This window comes from Micropterus dolomieu, linkage group LG10, assembly GCF_021292245.1.
Source record: "Micropterus dolomieu isolate WLL.071019.BEF.003 ecotype Adirondacks linkage group LG10, ASM2129224v1, whole genome shotgun sequence".
NCBI classification, from domain to species: Eukaryota; Metazoa; Chordata; class Actinopteri; order Centrarchiformes; family Centrarchidae; genus Micropterus; species Micropterus dolomieu.
Window position 1 is genome coordinate 21,395,484 of NC_060159.1, and position 19,832 is coordinate 21,415,315.

The window sequence follows — 19,832 nt, forward strand, 5'->3', positions numbered from 1 at the left end:
AATTATCCTATTTTGCTGGTGCTATGAATAGTCATATGAAGATCATGGGTGACCTCGGTGTGTCTTTGTAATCCTGGCCAGGCGAGCGCCAGTGTGACTTAACCACCTGCAGTAATGGAGGCACCTGCCACGACCGCGGGGATGCCTTCCGCTGTGCCTGCCCACCTGGTTGGGGGGGAAACACATGCAACACAGGTGAGGCCTCAGGATGGCGTCTCTCGAGGTTCGAGGGAGGTAATGATTGATGGCGTCGCTTACAGTTTAGCTTTAGGACGTGCAGATCATTCTCGGTAGAAAGAAATACAAACAATTTAACTTGTTTGAGAGGAGCTGTTTTTGTTTTGCCCTAACCAGTATAAAAGCAGTATAATTAATAGCAAGTGACAGATCAGTTGCGCTGACGGGATTTTCCGTACAAAGGCTGTGGTAACGGTTTCTACGAGCCATTAACTTTTTTCATTACGATCAAAGAATTATTATACTGGTTGAAGGGTGGGTATTTTTGACTTACAGCAACCTGTAAAGCGGTGTAAATGCTTTTTGCCATTTTTTTTGGTCGCTCTTTTTCAAAATGTAGTGAGGTAGCTAGCTGACAGTGTGTGAAGAAGCTCTGATTGATCACCTGTTTCTCCAGATGACAACAACTGACCTATTTGAACTGCTCAACCTATTTGAATCTGAAATGTGAGCTGTGTTTGGGACCAGCCTAATTAAGGCTAATATATGCTAAAACTGTATTGAAAGCTGGAATAATACAAATTATGTATAATAGACTACATATAATTAAGGATATTAAACATATCAAGGTTTGACTATTAAATCAGTTCAGATTAAGAACTTTCCACCGGCATTCTCTGAACCATATATAAAATAAGCAGATGACACTGACTGTTATTTCTACCTTTTTATCTCGATTCATATTGAGAGTACATCAGCCAATTCAGATTACGCCATCAAATTCAGAGTACTTCAGCAACTCTTGACAAGCCTTAGCATTGTGGTTTCACAAGATAACGGATTGAAACAGATTTCCAAGTCCTCAGGCATTATTTAAACCTAATAAAACCTCAAACTCATCTTACCTAAAATTTGGCACAAAGTTGTTGTTGCATGTAAAAACAGTGTCACATTTGATTTATTCTGCAAGTACGCAGTGTAAATGTTTAGGCTAGCCTCTCTGATATTTGGCTGATGCTTTCTCTCTTTCCACAGCCAAGAACAGCACATGCGCCTCCAGTCCTTGTTCCAACGGTGGAACCTGTGTGGGAGGAGGAGATACTTTTACCTGCATCTGCAAAGAGGGCTGGGAAGGCCCCACCTGTGGCCTAAGTTAGTTTCACTATGTAGCTTTAAACCCTCTCATTGTTACTTTCTTAACATTCAACTAGTATCTTATGACCTACATAAAATTATTAATGTGTATTGTTTTTTGTTTTCAACATTTTATGAAATGACGTGGAGATATAAGATGATTTTAAATGTTAAAATCAATGCTTTTATCACAAGTAATACAGGCAGGTGCGTTTTATCCAAGATAGCAATTTATTACAGTACAGCTGACTTCTCTGTAATGGAACAATATCAGTAGTATGTAAGTTAGAAAAAGACCACTCTTATTCAGAACTGACCAGCTCACATTAGATTTGATATTTCAACATTCATTTGCCAGTTCATGAGTTTGGCTAGTTGTAATAAAAGATGAATGTGTTAAGTTTCTTTACAACATTGCTTGAATATATTAACAACATATACTATAAAGACTATCTATCTATATATAAAGATGTCCCAGAATATGTGTTGTTAATGTAAGTTAAACAGTTATTTTTTCGACTTCTTGAAGAAATGCAGAAAGGGTCCAAAGCTGCTGAAGTAAATCATTTATCTTAAACATTATCTGTAAATGTTATGAATGGAATAAGGGGAAGAAATGAGATGAAGTGTTGTGTTGCAATGTAACAACTCAACACTAAATATCTTTCTTTCTTTTGTCTTTAACAGATATAAACGACTGCAACCCTCATCCATGGTATGTACCGTTTCCTGCCTCACACACTCCTGTGGAGTAGCCAAACCTTTTATCCATGTCCCCATGGCTCCCTCATCTCCACACTTCACACAGACCTTGCAAGCAGGAGGGGTGAAGGGCCGCTAAAAGCAGTGGAAGTTGTCCTTAAATCAAGCCTCAAAGGGGCATCTCTCAGAGGTGGGGGCTTGGATATTGAATAGGACAGAGAGAGGTTTTTGGGGCAGGGGGGACGAGAGTCCCACCTACCCTATGGTGAATGCAGGTGGGGGGTGGAGTGGCTGGGGGAGGGCATACATGTCCATTCTTCCCATGCGACCTGGGGGGGAACTGGGCTTTGAGGAGGAATGGAAGAGTGGCATGATGAGAAGAGGGGAGGGGAGGGACTGGACACGGCAATTAGCATCTGAAAGGTGGAGGCTGTATTGATGAGTTGAATTGAGCCTTGTGCCCCCCCCCCCAACACACACACACACACACACACACACACACACAAACGATGTGCTTTGTTGCAGCTGGAAAGGATGTGGCTCTTGTACAGCCTCATCTGATCGTTTTTTTATTTCTTTCCTCAGTTACAATGGCGGTATCTGTGTGGATGGAGTCAACTGGTTTCGGTGCGAGTGCGCTCCCGGTTTCGCCGGACCAGACTGCCGAATCAGTGAGTTATGGCATGAGGTTACTTAATAACATAACACACGCTTTTTGGTGCAGAGCAAATATGCAAAGGAGGAGATGGACACATTGGCACCTAAATGTAAGACCGGGACACCACCCTCTCCCTTCTTCTCAGTCCTTTAACGCCTCAGGGGTCAGAGGTCGTCCCTCCTCCATACTCACACAGTCACACAAACACACACGGAAGACAAATTACCCAGTGACCCTGAAATTCTTCTTCTCCGCTCTTTTGTTTCGGCCGGATAGCGTTCACCTTTTCTGTCAGGCTTGAATTTGACAATTCTCATCCAGACTGTGTTAATGGGGAATCTGGATGACAATGGTCGGGGTTCTCAGAGATTTTGGTGGGAAGGCCCAAGTGATACGTGTTGTTGAAAGAGCTGCTTGAATAGTAGATGGGCTGTTAGTTCAATGTGAAATGTGTGATTTAACCATACAGTACCTGGGTTTTATCCAGTAATTGGCTTTGTGGTTTTATTTTGGTCTTGAAGGTAAATCTGAGGGGTCATGAGATTATTGACATAGTTGGTAATATGACGAAAAAACATTACTGCCATACAACATTTTGACTTTTCATAAACTTGTAGAGTTTAAGCTTTTCAGGACTTTGGACAAATAATCAAATGAAGCAATTTGAGAATCAAAAATCAGTTGCCCATAGCTGATATTATGCAACCAGTGACAGGGGATCACAAGAAGACATTAACACCCAACTTTGGTGACATGCAAATTCACACAGTTGACCAATAGGCTGCAATCTTCCATCACTTCAGGACCTGTACACCTCCAGGACTCTGAGGCGTGCAGGAAAGATTGCAGCAGACTCCTCCCACCCCGGACACAAACTGTTTCAGACTCTCCCCTCTTGCAAGAGGCTGCAGTCAATCAGGACCAAAACCTCTTGCAGCTAGCCTCATTAACAAGGCCTGGACCCCCCCACTGACACTCACACCCCTTTTCAAATAATCCAAATGTCTCTGCACGTGTAAATATTATTTCATTTCATATCATGCACAAACCTGGCACATTGCACATATTTATTGTTAATTGTTTTTGTTCTATATTTTTATATGTACACAATATTCTCTTCCATTGCAAGACGTCTGCAGAAAACGAACCAGAGTAATGCACATATCTGACATATTGTGTTTTTATTCTCTGCAAATAGTTATTATTTTTTCTTGGTATTTATTCTTTCTTTTATTATTCTTATATAACTTGGATTTGTTTATTCCATATTTACATACTTCCTTCTACTTTGTCAGAATATAGACTCCACAAACGTTGATTGTACAAAAATTTTGTTTGCATAAACTCTGTAAACTTGCACTTCCACTGGCGACCAAGCTAACTATGAGTACAAGTAAACAGGCCAGTACTGAAAATAAAGAAAGAGGCCAAGAGAGTTATTGTGACTGAGTAGCATTTTCCACATGTTAATGATTTTCTTGCCAGCGACCGCCTCTGAGCCTATGAGTAGTTCCTACAGCACCAAACTACTGGAATCACATATTTCATGAACTAAAGGGTCATAAGCTAAAAAAGTGTTGGGATCCAGGGACAAGTGTCCGACTTAAATGTGATGCTCTTCCCTTCGCAGACATAAACGAGTGCCAGTCTTCACCCTGTGCCTACGGTGCCACCTGTGTGGATGAGATCAACGGTTTCCGCTGCATCTGTCCACGTGGTAGAACAGGAGCCCGATGCCAAGAGTGTAAATACATCTCTATTCTCTGCCATGCTTATTCAAGTCACTCATTAATTCACTCCCATCTTGTGGTTTATATAGTCAAAGTTTGTACTCATTGTCTTATGAATGCAGGATTTTTAACTACATTAATTCATCCGCTAATGTAGTAACTCATTACTGCAGATTTCCTGCTACAGAAATTGAACATGTCTGTTTCTGTCTGTATGTAGTCAAAGGTATTGGGAAGACTTGCCACTATGCTGGGCTGCAGTTTCCCCACAGCAGCCGCTGGGAGGAAGAGTGCAACAGCTGCCGTTGCATCAACGGCAAAGTGGACTGTACAAAGGTAACATGGCCCATTTTAAGAAGTGCCAGCAAATATCTGCTACTCCTCACTGACAAACAAACACTCTGAGCAAGTAAAAACAACAACCAGTAGCAGTGCTCAGACAGAGGACCTCTCTACGAACAAACAAATACACAAACTGCCTGAGTTGTGATAAATAGTCTAAAAGGTTGCTTAGATTAGCTGACGGTGCTGTAGTATATGTTCGTTCCCATTTTAATGGTGCGTGTTTTATAATAAGACACATCAACTAAGACGTCACCTTTATAGACAAAACGATCAAACACTTCCTTGAGAAAATAGTCAAAGATTCATTGATAATGAAAATGTTATTTGCCAAATTAGATGATAGCTAACAGTTGCTGGCAGCCATAAAAAGGTGACTTGCAGGTTGTAATGCCAGTATAAATATTTTGTGGGATTACATGTAAGTGAATAATTTTGAACCTGTGACAACAGGTGCTGTGTGGTCGTCGTCCCTGCCGGCTCCTGTCATCAGGCCAGGACCAGAGACAGCAGTCCTGCCCGGCTGGACAAGAGTGTCTGGAGCACAGCTACCTCACGTGCTTCTCCCCCCCATGCCATCAGTGGGGGGTTTGTTCCATGGCTGGACACTCACCTCCACAAGCAACCACCAAGTGCCAGCCAAACAGCGGACATTTGGACAACAGCTGTGGCCGCATAACACTCATTTTCAGCAGAGACAAAGTACCAAAAGTGAGTCATCTCTTCACGTATCATTTTTGTTGTAGTCAAGTAGTACAGAACACATTTTCAAGTAGTGTTTATTTTGTATTGTTGCTGATCAGTAAGTGTGTGCATATATGCAGGGCACAACAGTGGAGAACATCTGCTATGAGCTGAGGTATCTTCCTGACACCCGAAGCTTGGCAAAAGACCACGCCCTTCTCCTGCTGTGTGACCTCTCTCACTCGAATCAGGACGCTATAGAGGTGGCTATAGTAAGTGAATGATCCAAACTTTGTTTCTCACAAATAAGTTTGTACTTTGTCCTTTTCTTGCCTTGTTACAGTGTCCACCATGCCCTTACTGTGTACAGTATAATTATAATTATAATTAAAATGGCCCCATTTTGTCTGAGAAACACAGTGTCAGAGGTCATTAATTCTTATACCCAATTTGGCAAAAGTAAAATATTTTGTCATTAAAGGATAAACAATCCAAAGTGAAATTAAAGACATAGCTGGACACTAAGAAATACACGTTTGTTGCGTTATGAGAGGATTGATCTCTCATCTCACACTCATGTCTGTGCTGAAGTATGGAGCTGGAGTCAGGAGGCAATTAGCTTATCTTAGCACAAAGACTGGAAGTTATCTTGTTTGTATAATCTGTACAAAAACAGATATGGGAAAATTACAAATTGTGGTTTTATGGTAAATGACATGTTGGTAAGCAAGAAGTGCCTGGCCGCTGTTCCATCGCCTTCCAGCTCTAGCATACAAAATGTACAGACCTGAGAGTGGTATCTTTCTGCAGCAAAAAGTGTAGCATATTTCACAAATAATGAAACAATTTCTTTAATCAACGTATTTATTAGTGTCTAGTGTCTGCCTCCTCGTCTTGTTTTGGGTGGCTATTTTGTCTATTTAGACTGAAGGCACGACCTCAGCATAAGCATGGCAGCTAAAGTAACACACTGGGGTGAATAAAATGTAAATTGTTCAGATGTTGTGACACAACTTAATGCTTGTTGCCTGTAATCTGGTTTGGCTCTCAGTCTTTCCAGCCAGAGGATCTACCAGACCACAGTCTAATCCAGGAGGCAGCCAGCGCCATAGTGGGCACCTTGTCCAAGCGGCACAACAGCACCAACATGCTGGCAGTCATTGAGGTCAAAGTGGAAACACAGGTCATGCCCCCCTCAGTGGGTAAGTATTAATTAACAAAGGTGTCTCACAGGGGTTTGTTAAGGGCCCTGTTCAGATCCTCTGACTAGTGACTTGTCACTACTTCCACTGATATCCCCATTTTTGTCTTCCATTTCTTCTCTTGGACATCTTTGTCATCAGATTACCTGGTGCCTCTACTATGTGTGGTCTTCTGCTTGCTCTGCCTCTTCTGCATTATCGTATGTGTTTGGTGGACACGCAAACGAAGAAAAGAGCGCGAGAGGAACGTACGGTCAGGAGCTGACGACAACGTGAACAACCAGTGGGAGCCACTTCGGCTTGTTGTGGGACGTCAGCAGCAGCAGCAGCAGCAGCAGCAGCAGCTGAAAGAAAGCAACAGAGAGGCCGAGCAGGAGCGCAAAAAGCTCATGGGCCCCTCTTATCGGACGTGTGATGAGGAGGAGGAGGAGGAGGAAGAGACGGAAGGCGAGCTTGAGCTCGAGGAGGAGTGTGGTGGAGCAGAGGCGGGAAAGCAGCCAGTTAGTAAGTACTCTAAGACTGCAGTGCAGTCCACTGGGGGAGTGATCTGTACCCTGCACAGCTCCAGTTCACCCCTCAAAGCACCCCACCGGACCCCAGGCTACAACCCCAAAGACAACCGCTGGAAAAATGTCAGTGTCGCCTTGACAGGTCAAAAAGACCTCAGAGACCATTGTGTATAAGAAATTAAAACAAAGGACTCGCAATGTGGAAGTGAGAGCAGCTGCAAGGCAGCAACTATTCTTATTTTTGGACTACTTTTGGGAAGAAAAGGCTTTGTGTTTTAGTAAGCCATTCTTTGCTTTGTTTTCTGTTTTTGTCACTGTCACCTGAAAAGAGTTTTGATTCAGGAGGTTAGAGCACAGTGAACATCCTTTTTTGCTGTTTTTTTTATTGTGTACAGAAGGAGCAGAAATGTAAGAAGTTTTGAGGAGGCAAAAGAAGCCCTCTGCAATTTTTGTTTATGGAATTGTACCATTAAAGAAACAATGATTCCTCTAAAAGGAGAAAAAGACTACCTGTATAAAGATTTTTGTTTTTTATTTACAGATTATGATTTTGTTAAATTGTCAGCGGGCTCCTGTTCAGTCTCTGTAGGGAGGGGAAGGGGCAGATACACATTAAGGGGACAGTCAAAGAAGGGTTTTGAGGGAAATGGACTGTTGCAGCCACAGTAGAGGAAACCCTCTCTTTGCTCTCTTTCCAGCTTTGCCCACCGATCCACCTGTGGCCGTCATGCGCCAGCCTTACCAAAACACTTGGCCTGGAGGGGAGAGGGGACAGAAACCCCAGTGCCTACAACGTGGCCTTCCATTTTTTTTCTCCTGTCTCTCAGTTGTCTTGGCTGAAAGCGCTGTTTGAGGATTTTTTGCAGTATTTGAGTTGGTAGCAAGTGCCTTTCTAAGAGCCGTCTCGGGGCTCCAAGTCGCGCTGCCCAGTTTGACCTCCTTGTTCTCAAATCTCAAAGGGATATAAGTGTACATTTAGAGAGTTCACTTTCACAGCAACGCCATTCAAGGTATTTGATCAAAACAGAAATGAATACTCTGTACATATGTGTAAATACTAAAGGAGTCGCTGTGTATATTTGAAATAAGTAACTTAAAGACAAGTCACATTTTTATTATTATTATGATTAATATTATTATTATTATTATTTTTTTTTTTACAATGCCATTCCTTTTTATTTATGCCAGTTGAAATAGGCACGTTTTATAACACTTCATATGCAGAGTCCCACAGTTAAGAATCTTTACAATGAGGTACCACCTATGAAGGAATTTCTGAAGGGGTTATAAATGGTTTCAGTTGTGGCTATGTCGTTAATGCTCTTTAGTTAAGCAAAGTAAGTCAATAATGCTTGTAATGCAATTTACAAATTCGATGACTTTATTATTTTTTTTTTTCCTAGGCTGTATGTGGTCCGACATTACTACATTTGGTCTCAATCTTCAGCTTCCTTCATACTGGCTTCTACTGTGGTTAACTTTGCCATATCTATTGGTCTTAGTCAACAATAGTTTCACAGCAGAAGTTATGGTTAGTTTTTGGATGCAAATGATACAAGAAAACCTGTATCCTGTATGTAACATGGCCATATTTAAAAGGGACGTCAACAGTATATCAAAAAGAGCAGAAAACTGCTGCGGCCCTGCTCTGTGGAGACAGAAATCTCCAGGCAAGTTGCCCTTATGACCACTCCCCACTTGGTGATCTTCACAGTTGGTGTTTTGCCTGACAGCTAATGGAGAACATCTATTGTGACATCACAAATAGAGGTGTGGCCAGAAATGCAACTTGCTCCTGATTTTCTGTTCATAGAAGGTATAACTTCTACATTTGACTCTGGTCATTTTTAACTTGCTCTCTATTAGAGACATCACTGACTTTGGTTGGTTCTGGATTTGGTAAAAAAAAAAAAAAAAAAATCAGGCAGTGTTGCAAAGCTGCCAACATTATAGCTTTAAAATGTTCTCAAACCATTTCTAAACCCTTTTAAAAAACCTCTCATTTCAGGTGCCTTATTGTAATGAGTAATGCATTATTTGTGTAATCAGTGGTCATCTTTTTATGTTGGTTTGTTTTCACTATTAAGGAAAGTAACTCTAAAACATAGTGTGGTGTATAGTGGCGTGTTTTATTCGCCTGAGTAAAGTGCTCTCCTTGTCTCACTTTGCTATCATGGAAATTTCTGGAATAAAATGCTTGATGGAGGATTTAAAACAGTCCACCATGGTTCTTTTGAGTGTCATGAATGTGTATGTCAGCAGGTCAAATGTGGACACTATGCATTCGCTTCATGTTTGGTTTTAAGGCTTTAATGAAGGGAACAATATTTGCAGATGTTTTTGCTACCATCCAGATTTTTTTTTTTAAGTTACCAACTCCGTTCAAAATGACCCCTTTTCATATCATGACTTTGTCTCAACACCATCGTATTTTCTGTAAATGGGACACTGCAAAATAAAGAATTGAAGATGCATCACTGCTGGTGTTAAAAGCTGAGTATGCATATTGTATACATTTTATTCTACAAGGGACATAAGTTAATTTTATACGAAGTGAAAACTTTTCCATTCTTTTAATGGATGTTTCATTGTTCTAAAAAGTCATCCCAGTTATTTATTAAAGCGGTTTTGACACATCTTGATCACGCTTGTAATACTTGGTTTCCAGTACACAGCATTCAAAGTACTCGAACTGCTGAAATGTTAATGTCCAATAAGCACCAAGCAGCTGGATGCTGGTGTGCTGGACATCCATATAGCAAAATATGTTGACATTTTAGAGGAAATCTGAACACACAACACTTTGAACTAAAGGTCCACGCACTTGTGCTGGACCATAAGACCATACCACACAGCCTGATGGTACTTAGATGTTCAAACTTTCAGTTTCAAACTTTTTTGGAGCTTTCATCCCTGTTTAAAAGTTGAGCTTGATAATTCATTCTTGACCCTGGAAACGGCAGTAGACGAAATAAAACTTACCTCAAAGTGTACTTGCTTAATATTCAGTAAAATTAGATACTTATTAACTGTTTAATCCACTGTGTTAACTTAAAACTATGCTTTTAGAAATCACCTTTTAATTTTAGCAAATTAGTCTTAATGTTTGATGCCAACAAAACACATTTAGCAAACAAAGACCCAGGAGTTCATGAAGAAGTAGGCATGAAGGCAACTGTATGCCAACACGTTTCCCACAACGATTGGGAGGGGGGGGGATCAGATTTGGGATCCTCTCATCTGCAATGTAAACATAGCCTTAGACAGCGATTGTTCTCCAAAGTTTAAAGGGTCACCTTACTCCAATTACACAAAAAGGATATTTACTCAATTAATTGGAATATATTTTATTACAATTAAAACTTATCAATTGTGTTGACCCTTAATTAAACAGTATTTTATGTATTTACACATCAAATAATCTCAGTATTAACCTCTGTTGCAATTTGCACAAGAATAACAATCTTCTAAAACCCTGCAGTCCTTGCCCTCGTCTGTGTGGGCTGAGGACGGTTTGGATCGATCGATCCAATAACCTCCCCGCTGTCCTGCCATCTCTGTTGCTCCCACCACACCAATAGAACCTCATCTCCTGTTCTGGGCTGATCCAGTCTCTGCCAATGGGAGGCTGGCGTGATCACCCTGGCCACGTAAAGATGTGAATGTTTCATGAGTAATGTTATGATGCCAGGCGGAGTAGTGGTGGGGTGGGACACTTTTCCTCCTGACTCCCATGGGTGCCCCTAGTTGGCGCTAATAGGACCTTCCCTTGTCGGAAAGGCCAGATCGACTTACACATCTTTGTGGAAGTGGTGGAGTCATAGTGAGAGAGAGGATGGGAACTGATAATGTTTACAGATATATACATGGATGACAGTAAATTCACTTTAAGAAGGGTTTGATCATCATTTGATCCTATAAAGGGTTATATGGAGGATATTAACTTGTTGGATGTCAGAATATAGTGTTTTGTTTCTGCAGAAATGCTTCATGTGCGAATTTCTTCGTAAAAACATTTATATTTGTATAATATGTAGGTAACTCTCATATAGGATGGAGGACCAGTCAGTGACTATTATCAGCAATAATATTGACTGTTCAGCATTTATTGGTCTGTTTTCCACATGTGACTTAACTGGTCGGATCATCACACCACCAAACAAAGGTTATAGTACTGAGGGGAAAAATAACAAAATGAATGCAGCAGAGCAACCCTTCAAATAATCGTCTTTTTTCCACACTCGTCTTCCTTGTCAAAACCTGCCGCCTACATTACCCACAATGCAACTTGATCACAGACAGTTTGATCAGAGATTTAGGAGTGTTATGCTAGTAGCGGCTAATGTAACCAAGCCACTCGCCTCAAGCAGAGATGAGAACCGGGTCATAGAGGTCTGGCAAGCTCACCTGTTTCTAACTCCACATCCCCAGATTTCTGTCATTTTCAAACTTGTAGTCTTCAGTCCCAACTGACATCACTTGAGGCAGTTTTGAGGCAGATTTCGCGCAGCCTCTGTCTTTGATCTGTCTTTGTCTTTGGTGGAGTTGCCCTAAAGCATAGAACAATTTTTTTATATATTATATTTTTTTATATTATATATATTTTTTTAGACAACAGTGTGGGAGACTGTTGTAGAAGCAGATTAATGCCCGTGGTTTCGGGATGTTCAACAGTCACACATAGGTGCAATGTTCAGGTGTCCACATACTTTTGGCCATGGATTGCATTGGTCTATCATAGCCTTGGATCAAGTGGTGCAGGTATTTTTCAGGCAAGTGTGGTCCACAACATGACAACAATCACTGTACCTACTAGGCTGTCAATTGTGATTCCTTGTTTCTGATTTTTAGACAAAATGACCTTTAAGAAGTTGTCATAGAAAAACTGAGAACCTGTATCTCTATTCATCAACAATTAATTCATTAACAGTGACTGAATATTTAATGTGGATATTTTAATGTGGGTGTTCGCCTTACATTCACATGGGAATTTCTCTGGTTGCTTTCCTTGCATAGTCCGAATGCATTGGTTGGGTGATTGGAAACTAAATTTCTTGTTGTCAGGTCAATTTAATTTATATTACCCAAAACTACACATTTGCCTCAGTTGTTTTAATTCCTCTTCTAATCGTTAAGCATAAAACTATTTATTTATTGCCGTTGCGTGGTACAAGGTAGATGTTTGATGTGATGCCAATATGCCATTATGCCTGTCAGCATCAGCAACCCCCCACATCCCAGACTGCATCAGTAAACTGACACCAGATTCCAAAAGTGGCGCCTTACAACAGCCAAGGACATCTCAGTGCACTGCATTTGTAAACACATAGTACTACGACACTGAGCTCAAAATGGCCGAAAGCATTTACAAGCAGAGGAAACAGCTGAAATGTAGAGGACATGACTGCTTCATTAATTTTTATTGTATTAGAGCAGAGAAGGTTACGGTCTCTTTTTTAACACACACGCACCTTCTGTACACTCAGGCAGTCTGCAGTTGACTGCCTGACTGTGAGATGGTATTTTGTGTGTGCTCCTGCTCCCTGTGGCTGCTCTGTACATCTGTTGATGTGGGTCTTTGGGACCATCTGACAGTGGAAGCAGCTGGGGGACAGGATTTTAGGCTAAGCCCTCCGTCCCTTTAAACACACACACACACACACACAGTCACAAACCAAACATGGCCCTGATGGGACATCAAGCTGGCACGTGCTGGTAGACAGCGGGCTGCAGCTGGCACCGTGGGGCTGACTGAGGCAGCTAAACAAGCCACAGTGTAGTGACTGTTTCTGTGTGTGTTGGGGGAGTGGTGTGTTGGCTGGCACTGCATGTTTGCCTTGCCACTGCAGTAGCCCTCACACAAACCCTGTGCACCAGGAGGTGGGGGTGGGCATCAACTTGGCAGAGGGGAGGGGATGGCTAGGGCGGGGGGGGGGGACTGCAACTGGGAGTCTTACAGTGCTCTAGCAGCTTTTCTAGGACAACTGTTCAGTGTGTGCGTGCGTGTGTCTAAATAAACAAATGTACTGAGAGGAATCCCAAAATTTTTTTGTTTAGGTAAACTTAAATACAGAAAAGTATGTATGAATTTTGTTTATAGCTGCAGGAATCATGTGCAAAATGTACAGGCGACGTCATGTTTAATGAAATAAATGTGAAAATAGGACTGCAACTAATGATTTTTTCCGTTATTGATTAATTAATCATTAATCACAAAATTCCCAGAGACCATGGTGTTGTGTTTAGAGGTCTTTTTTGTCCAACAGTCAAAAACCCAAAGACATTCGGTTTACTATAGTGGAAACTAAGAAAAGCAGAAAATATTTACAGTTAAGAATCTATAACCAGTGAACGTCACTTTTCCTTTATTTAATCGATTATAAAATGGTTGCCAATTCATTTTAGGTAAATCGGCTAATCCATTATTTGAGCGTTAAGTGACAATGTGAAGAAGGCTGCATATAGGGTTGGCTTACCTGTATTTGGGTTCCCTAATGATGTGAATCTTTAAATACCATATTTAATGAACATAGTTTGTTCTTCTTTTGCTTTTATGAGAGTGCTGGCTCATTAATAAATAACAAAATATTAATAAATAGCTAAATATCTTTCTTAAAGTTTTACCATAAACACTAACAATAACACTGGTGTTTAGTGGAGACTACACGTTTGGTTTAGAGCAATTATACCAAAGAATCACAATTAAAACAAAGACACGATGTTAAAAATGACTGGACTGGCCTTTTTTGCCTCCCTGTTGAAACACAGACTGATCACAGCCATGGAAGTCATTCAAAACACACATTTTGGATTTTGCAGGGCAGAAGGAAAAGTTAAAGGTCAGAGGAGGGTAAACAAACTGTGAATCTACTTCCTTACCTCAGCTAGAAGTCCACACATACACACATATTCATGATGCCAGCACACGTGTACTTATTGGTCATTTGGATGGCAAGACTCTGGCCTTTAGCAGCTGGTAGGGGAAACCAAAGCATGAGCTCATATATCCTGAGTATATATAATACACACACATATAGCCTATGTTTACACAAACAGACAGATGGAAAGACAGTGTGCTCAAGACTGCTTTTTTTTGTTGTCAGTCATCATGTAGTTTTCCCTATGTGTGCCTCCACATTTTTCATGCATGTCTGTTTGTACACGCTCAAGTAACAGTGTGCAGTGCCACCCAACACCCCGTACAGTGATATGCAAGGTCAATTTGCACCTCTCCCAGTGACATTGGAGAGTGTAAAATACCCTCTGGAGCTACTCTGAAGCAAGATACAGTATGTACGGTACAACAAAATTAAAAGCTACTGAAGTCCATATGTGTGCATATGTGTTTCTGGTGTCCATGAGAGAGTATTGCAGAATAAACAGTAAAGACAATACATTAAGCTCTTGAGGGCTTTATCTATCCAGAAATGGGGCTCACTGAAATTAAATATCTCTTTTACAGAAAAATAAAATATAGGCATACAACACAGATTTGAAAATAATCATTACAATGCACATACAATAAAAAATATGTAATACGACAGCAATAAAAATATTATGTGCAATAATAACAGTAAACTAAATTTCTTTAAAAAATAGATACATAAAATTAATGAGTAAAGTCCTGAAAAAGCTTACGTTGGTGAACAAAATATATCATCAATTTCAAATAATTCCAATAAATAGTTTAGAAAAGCTGACAGCTAGATCAGCTTGCCTACCATTCAAGTAGACTGTACTTCTATTGTACTTTTTCCTCCAATACAATTATCTGAAATCTCTAGTATAGTAAACTTTAACAGAACTAGAAGCAATATACTGTCGATGCTTTAAGTACAAAGTTTAAATTCAAATTCAAAGTCACCAAATTTGGAGATGTATGGTTTTTACTGGAAAGGAAGTATGAAAAATTGTAATCTGAACGTTGGTAACTAAAGGTGTCATATAAATGTTACGGAGTAAAAGTGTAGAGTTGCATACAATGTTAACACTCATGTAAAGTATAAGTACCTCGAAGTTATACAATACCTGAATAAATGTCTTTATAGGTAGTTACTGGCACTCCTGTGACCTACTCCTCTGGCTGCAACATATATCCAAGACACCCTTTTAAATATGGCCGCCCATTTAAGCACTCAGGGCCCTGCCTACCTTTTATATGGCTGCTGCTAAACTGCTTATTAACTGATTTAGCTGTAAACACCGCTGCTGCTTATGTTTATATAAGGTTAGAATTTTAAAGTGAAGCTAGTCGGCCAACAGTCTGATCATGTTGCTTCAGGATGGGTTTGTGTAGGAAATAATCATGCTAATACCAACACTTACCATTAGCTAGCTTATTTTACTCCTGTTTCCTGTTCTGCTGTCATGACTTCCCTAAGGATTTACTTTCCAATGAGACGCCTACGGTCAAGTCTTCACTCCACCGAGTGTAAGTACATGCTGCTTTGGATAACATGCATATTATAAGACAATGTTTTGTTTCCTGGCTGTTTATTTCAGCAGCTTTGTTCCTTGCATTATTATTATGCAGTATCAGAATATGCTCAAAATAAAAAAAGTAAAAGTAGTCATTAAGCAGAATGGCTTATTCCAGAGTCAATATATATTAGGCAAGTAAATGGATTAATGTGAAATGTTGCAGCTGGTGAAGGTATTGCTAATTGGGCTTTGTATACTGCTGGGTAGCATAATCTATAAAATTGCAAATTGTGATTTGTAAGTTTATTGTGTTTTGTTTATATTTCTATCTGCAAAGTAACCAGTAACCAAACCGCTAAAGATCATGTGATATGAAAGCTCCAGAACCGCTACTAAACGGACCTTGTGGTGAGGGTGTTTTCACAACTGCTATTTCCAAAATCAAGACTAATGTTTGAACCTCAACTTTTAAACCAGCACAAAGGAGAGGCCCTTTAAATTGCTCAGGAACGAACTGCCCCTGCGGGTGAAGAACAAGCGAGTAAGAGGACCTTGAGTGGAGATGGTTTTGCTGACATGTGAATGTTTGTGAGGGTTAGGTTTCGGTAATGGAAAAGAACAAGTATTTTTTTTAAAGAGCCTAGTGTGCATTTAAGCCATTTAAAGGATAATTTCATACTGGCACGCCCACTGTTTGACTCACGCTTGACTCACTTGGTCCACAATGAGCAAGGAAATAGTGAATGAGTGATTTTGTAACATCACACATTCCTTAGTTGGTTCGGGCATGTCATAGAAATATGTTCCCTTGAGGCATGTCAAGTATAGGGTGTGATTGAGCACATTAAACATACTGAAACTCTCTACTGTAGCTCTGATCTACATCTCAAACATTTGCAGTTACTGAGCTTTTATTCCACCAAATAAAGGGAGTGGAAAGAAATGTTTTGTTCCTTTCTTCACATTTAAAAAGTTTAATGCAGTTGCCCCAAATTCTTGTTTTATTAGTGAGTGAGCAGCTTAACTGCAGCATGTAAGGGCTTGAAGCCTTGCTCAATGGCATTTTATTGATAGACAATTCTTGAGCTTGCGCTTCCTGCATTCCCATTAGACAGCCTTACCATGTTTAAATGTTAACTAATTATTATTTTAAATATCATTCACTTCCTCAATTAACTGATGGATCGTTTGGTGTCAGATAAATTCATCAAATGTCTTGTTTTTCCATCAAATGGCCCAAAAGCTGATTTTGGTAAATCGGTGGAGTACAATTTTAGATAATCTAGAGCTGCAACGATTAATCGATTGACAGAAAATTTATCTGAAACAATTTTGATACTAAATAATTGCTTTAGTAATTTGTTATGTAAAAATGCAAAACATTGGCTTGTTGCGGCTTCTCAAATGTGAGAATTTGAAGCTGTCAAACATAATAGTAAACAAGTATCTTTGGATTTTGGACTGTTGGTCAGACAAAACAAGACATTTGAATGCATCACCTTGGACTTGGAAACTATAAAGCACATATTTCACTTTTTTCTGTCATTTTATAGACAAAACAGTTGATGGATCGAGAAAATAATCAACAGATTCATTAAAAATAGAAATAAGCCCTTAAATGATCTCATTGAAGAAGATTAAACTAGGGAATATTTCGCACTTTTTCTGATTTCAACAATTAATCAGTTATCAGTATAGTTGAATTGTCTGTCGATCAACTAACCAGTTAACAGATTAATCAGTTCACCTCTAAATGAAACGATTGTCTGTGATCATCACATTTAATATTTTACTGCATAAATAGGGACTGGATATTGTGTGATATTGGTCACAGTTGAGGAAATGTGGATAGCAGACAAACTTTGGTTTCCTCCTCACGCAGTTAAGTATTAAATATATAGCGCGTGCAACCCAAACAATCTGACAATGTACTGTTGAAATAATCAAAGAAGACAATTTTGGAAATTGTTCTAAGATGAAACCAGAAAAATCTTTAGGGCCTGATTTTAATTGTTTTCCTTTCTGTGTTGATGGAAGGTGGTGAAAGTGACACTCTCCAGAAGAGAGAAAATCAAGTAATCAGAAACCCATTCAGTGCTTTCATCAACTTAACACTTGACAGATGCGACCTTAGATAGCTGATCAGAGGTCAACTCCATCTGTACTCAATCAATTCAATTACAATTACCTGAAAGTTACAGGGGGAATCCAATCTAGATATAATTTATTACCTTCTTAAAGCCCAGTGATCCCTTTCATTCATTAAAACTGCAGGATCATGGATCTAAGTTACATCTGGTTGTGGCTATTGTTGTTCATTCATGTACGGACCCACCAGCTAAAGATGGATCCTCAATTATTCAGCTTTTGTTCAGACTGATTAGTCTAGATTTGGACTGTTTGTGTTGGTAGGAATCAGACTGTGGAGAAAATTCCTAAATCGAGGTTGTGGGAGGTCATGCTAGGACTTGGTGTTGGCATTGAGCGATGAGGGCACAGTTGGGAATAGCGAGTGGATGGATATGTCGCTTGGCAAGGTGCCCAATGTGACAGCTGACTTAATGAGGAAGGTCTTTTATCCTGCAGACGAACATGTGGTCGATGCTGCAGCAGCCTTTCTAACAGACAGATTCAGACAGACGGTTTCTCTGCTGCTGGGGTGAGGGGGGAGGGGAAATGTGACCTGCTGGGGACCCACCTTCCCTTGAAGACAATTAAAGCTGATTGTGCCATTTTGTAGTTCATTACATCAGTTTTACTTGATGAATATTGTGTTCATGAAGGTAGTGGAAATAAAATTTACCTAACTAACGTCTGTATTTGGAGAATTCATCCAGTTCTGTAGGTTTTTAAGCATTCTCTCATAATAATAGATATAGAGCTGCGTACGCTGCGTTTTTTATTGATCTTGTGTGTTATGTTAATTCCAACTATACGTTATAATCTGCCCTTCTGTACTGCCTTAACCTGCGACTTGTATGCTTACACTGTACAGGTCAATTGACCAGGCATGATGTAGGTGTTCACAACGAACATAAGCAATGAACTGTGAAATCTGTCGGTTTATCCATTGACACTTTCGATTGCATCCCATACAATGTTGAAATCCAGAGAGACAGCAATATTTTTTGCAAATACAGAAAAAGCATGGAGCAGCAGATGGCTGAAAATGCAGTCTGTTCTGCAGTGAAGTTTGGTCTTACATCACAGCAGTTCCATTCAAGACCACAGTTTTACATCTTTTGACAACAGCTATGTGGGATATCGCTCAAACTGCAAGACAGCCGACCAAAATTTCTGACATGCCAGAAATCCAACAGCTCGTCTGAGAGCCGGTTCGTTTGTCGTTCAAACATGTCAAACGACAACTGATCTGGCAAAAAAGAAGAAGAAATTAAGACTAAAATTTGTTCAGGGCGACCAGTTAAGAGCTAAAGGGTTAATCTGCACAGTGCCTGCTCGGCTTAAGAGGTTCAATCAAAAAATATTTCTTCACGGCCTATCGTAACTACCCAGTTTTTTTTATCCCCAAAATAAATGCACCAGTTCTGCTTTATTTTTTTCCTTTTTTTTTTTTTTTAGGACAAATCTAAAACAGACAATGTAAAGCTTTAAAAAGTATGTAAAAATATATTAATCATTTTAGCTAGACCCGTTAGATAGGTAGAGGTTAGAAAAACGCACCTGCCAATAAGTGTTTTTTCTCCTTCATCACAGGCCTAACCCTCACCCTTAATTTATTTCTAATTCATATCCTTATTATAACCCATAACCCTAATCTTAACCCAAAACAAGCTAATGGAACAGGTGAGGACTGACAAATTGTCCTTACTCAGGAGGATTTTCCACATCTTTCTATTATTATGAGGACTGCACACTCATCAACCAGAGTCAAGTGAGTTATCCACTCACCCTCTGCCCTCCCTCCCCACCCTTTCCTCCCCCGTCTGTCTGGCTGAGTTCCTGTTCCCATCTTCCCAGAGAGCCCAGCCACTGGAGACACTGGGAGAAGAAAAACACACTGTTTTTTACAACATTATAGGCAGGCAGCCTTGTCACAGTGTGTACGCTACTTTGTTTGATAGGGAAATTGGATCTAAACTTGAGAGGGGAGTGTAATGCGGTTAAAGGCATCATGAAAAGCCAGCTCTAACAGGATTTCATCCTCTGTGGAGCTCCAACTGACTGCTGCCGTGAGGCAAGTCATTAGGGAAAATCCGTGCGTTTGCGTTTGTTTGTCTGCATCTCTGCCGATACCATATCTTGGAAGTTG

General features: G+C 40.2%; 1 protein-coding gene across 2 annotated transcripts in view; it reads left to right on the forward strand.

Annotated features, from left to right (window-relative positions):
- The window catches only part of jag2b (jagged canonical Notch ligand 2b), a 51,940-nt gene extending 42,310 nt beyond the window's left edge, over positions 1-9,630 (forward strand). For both annotated transcript variants that reach the window (XM_046060783.1, XM_046060784.1), the window contains 10 exons: positions 82-195; positions 1,213-1,329; positions 1,999-2,026; positions 2,599-2,684; positions 4,302-4,415; positions 4,622-4,737; positions 5,197-5,454; positions 5,568-5,699; positions 6,479-6,629; positions 6,771-9,630. In XM_046060783.1, coding sequence (XP_045916739.1) covers positions 82-195; positions 1,213-1,329; positions 1,999-2,026; positions 2,599-2,684; positions 4,302-4,415; positions 4,622-4,737; positions 5,197-5,454; positions 5,568-5,699; positions 6,479-6,629; positions 6,771-7,312 — 1,658 coding nt within the window. In that variant the 3' untranslated portion in view covers positions 7,313-9,630. The remainder of the gene's footprint in view (positions 1-81; positions 196-1,212; positions 1,330-1,998; positions 2,027-2,598; positions 2,685-4,301; positions 4,416-4,621; positions 4,738-5,196; positions 5,455-5,567; positions 5,700-6,478; positions 6,630-6,770) is intronic.
- The last annotated feature ends 10,202 nt before the right edge of the window (positions 9,631-19,832 follow it).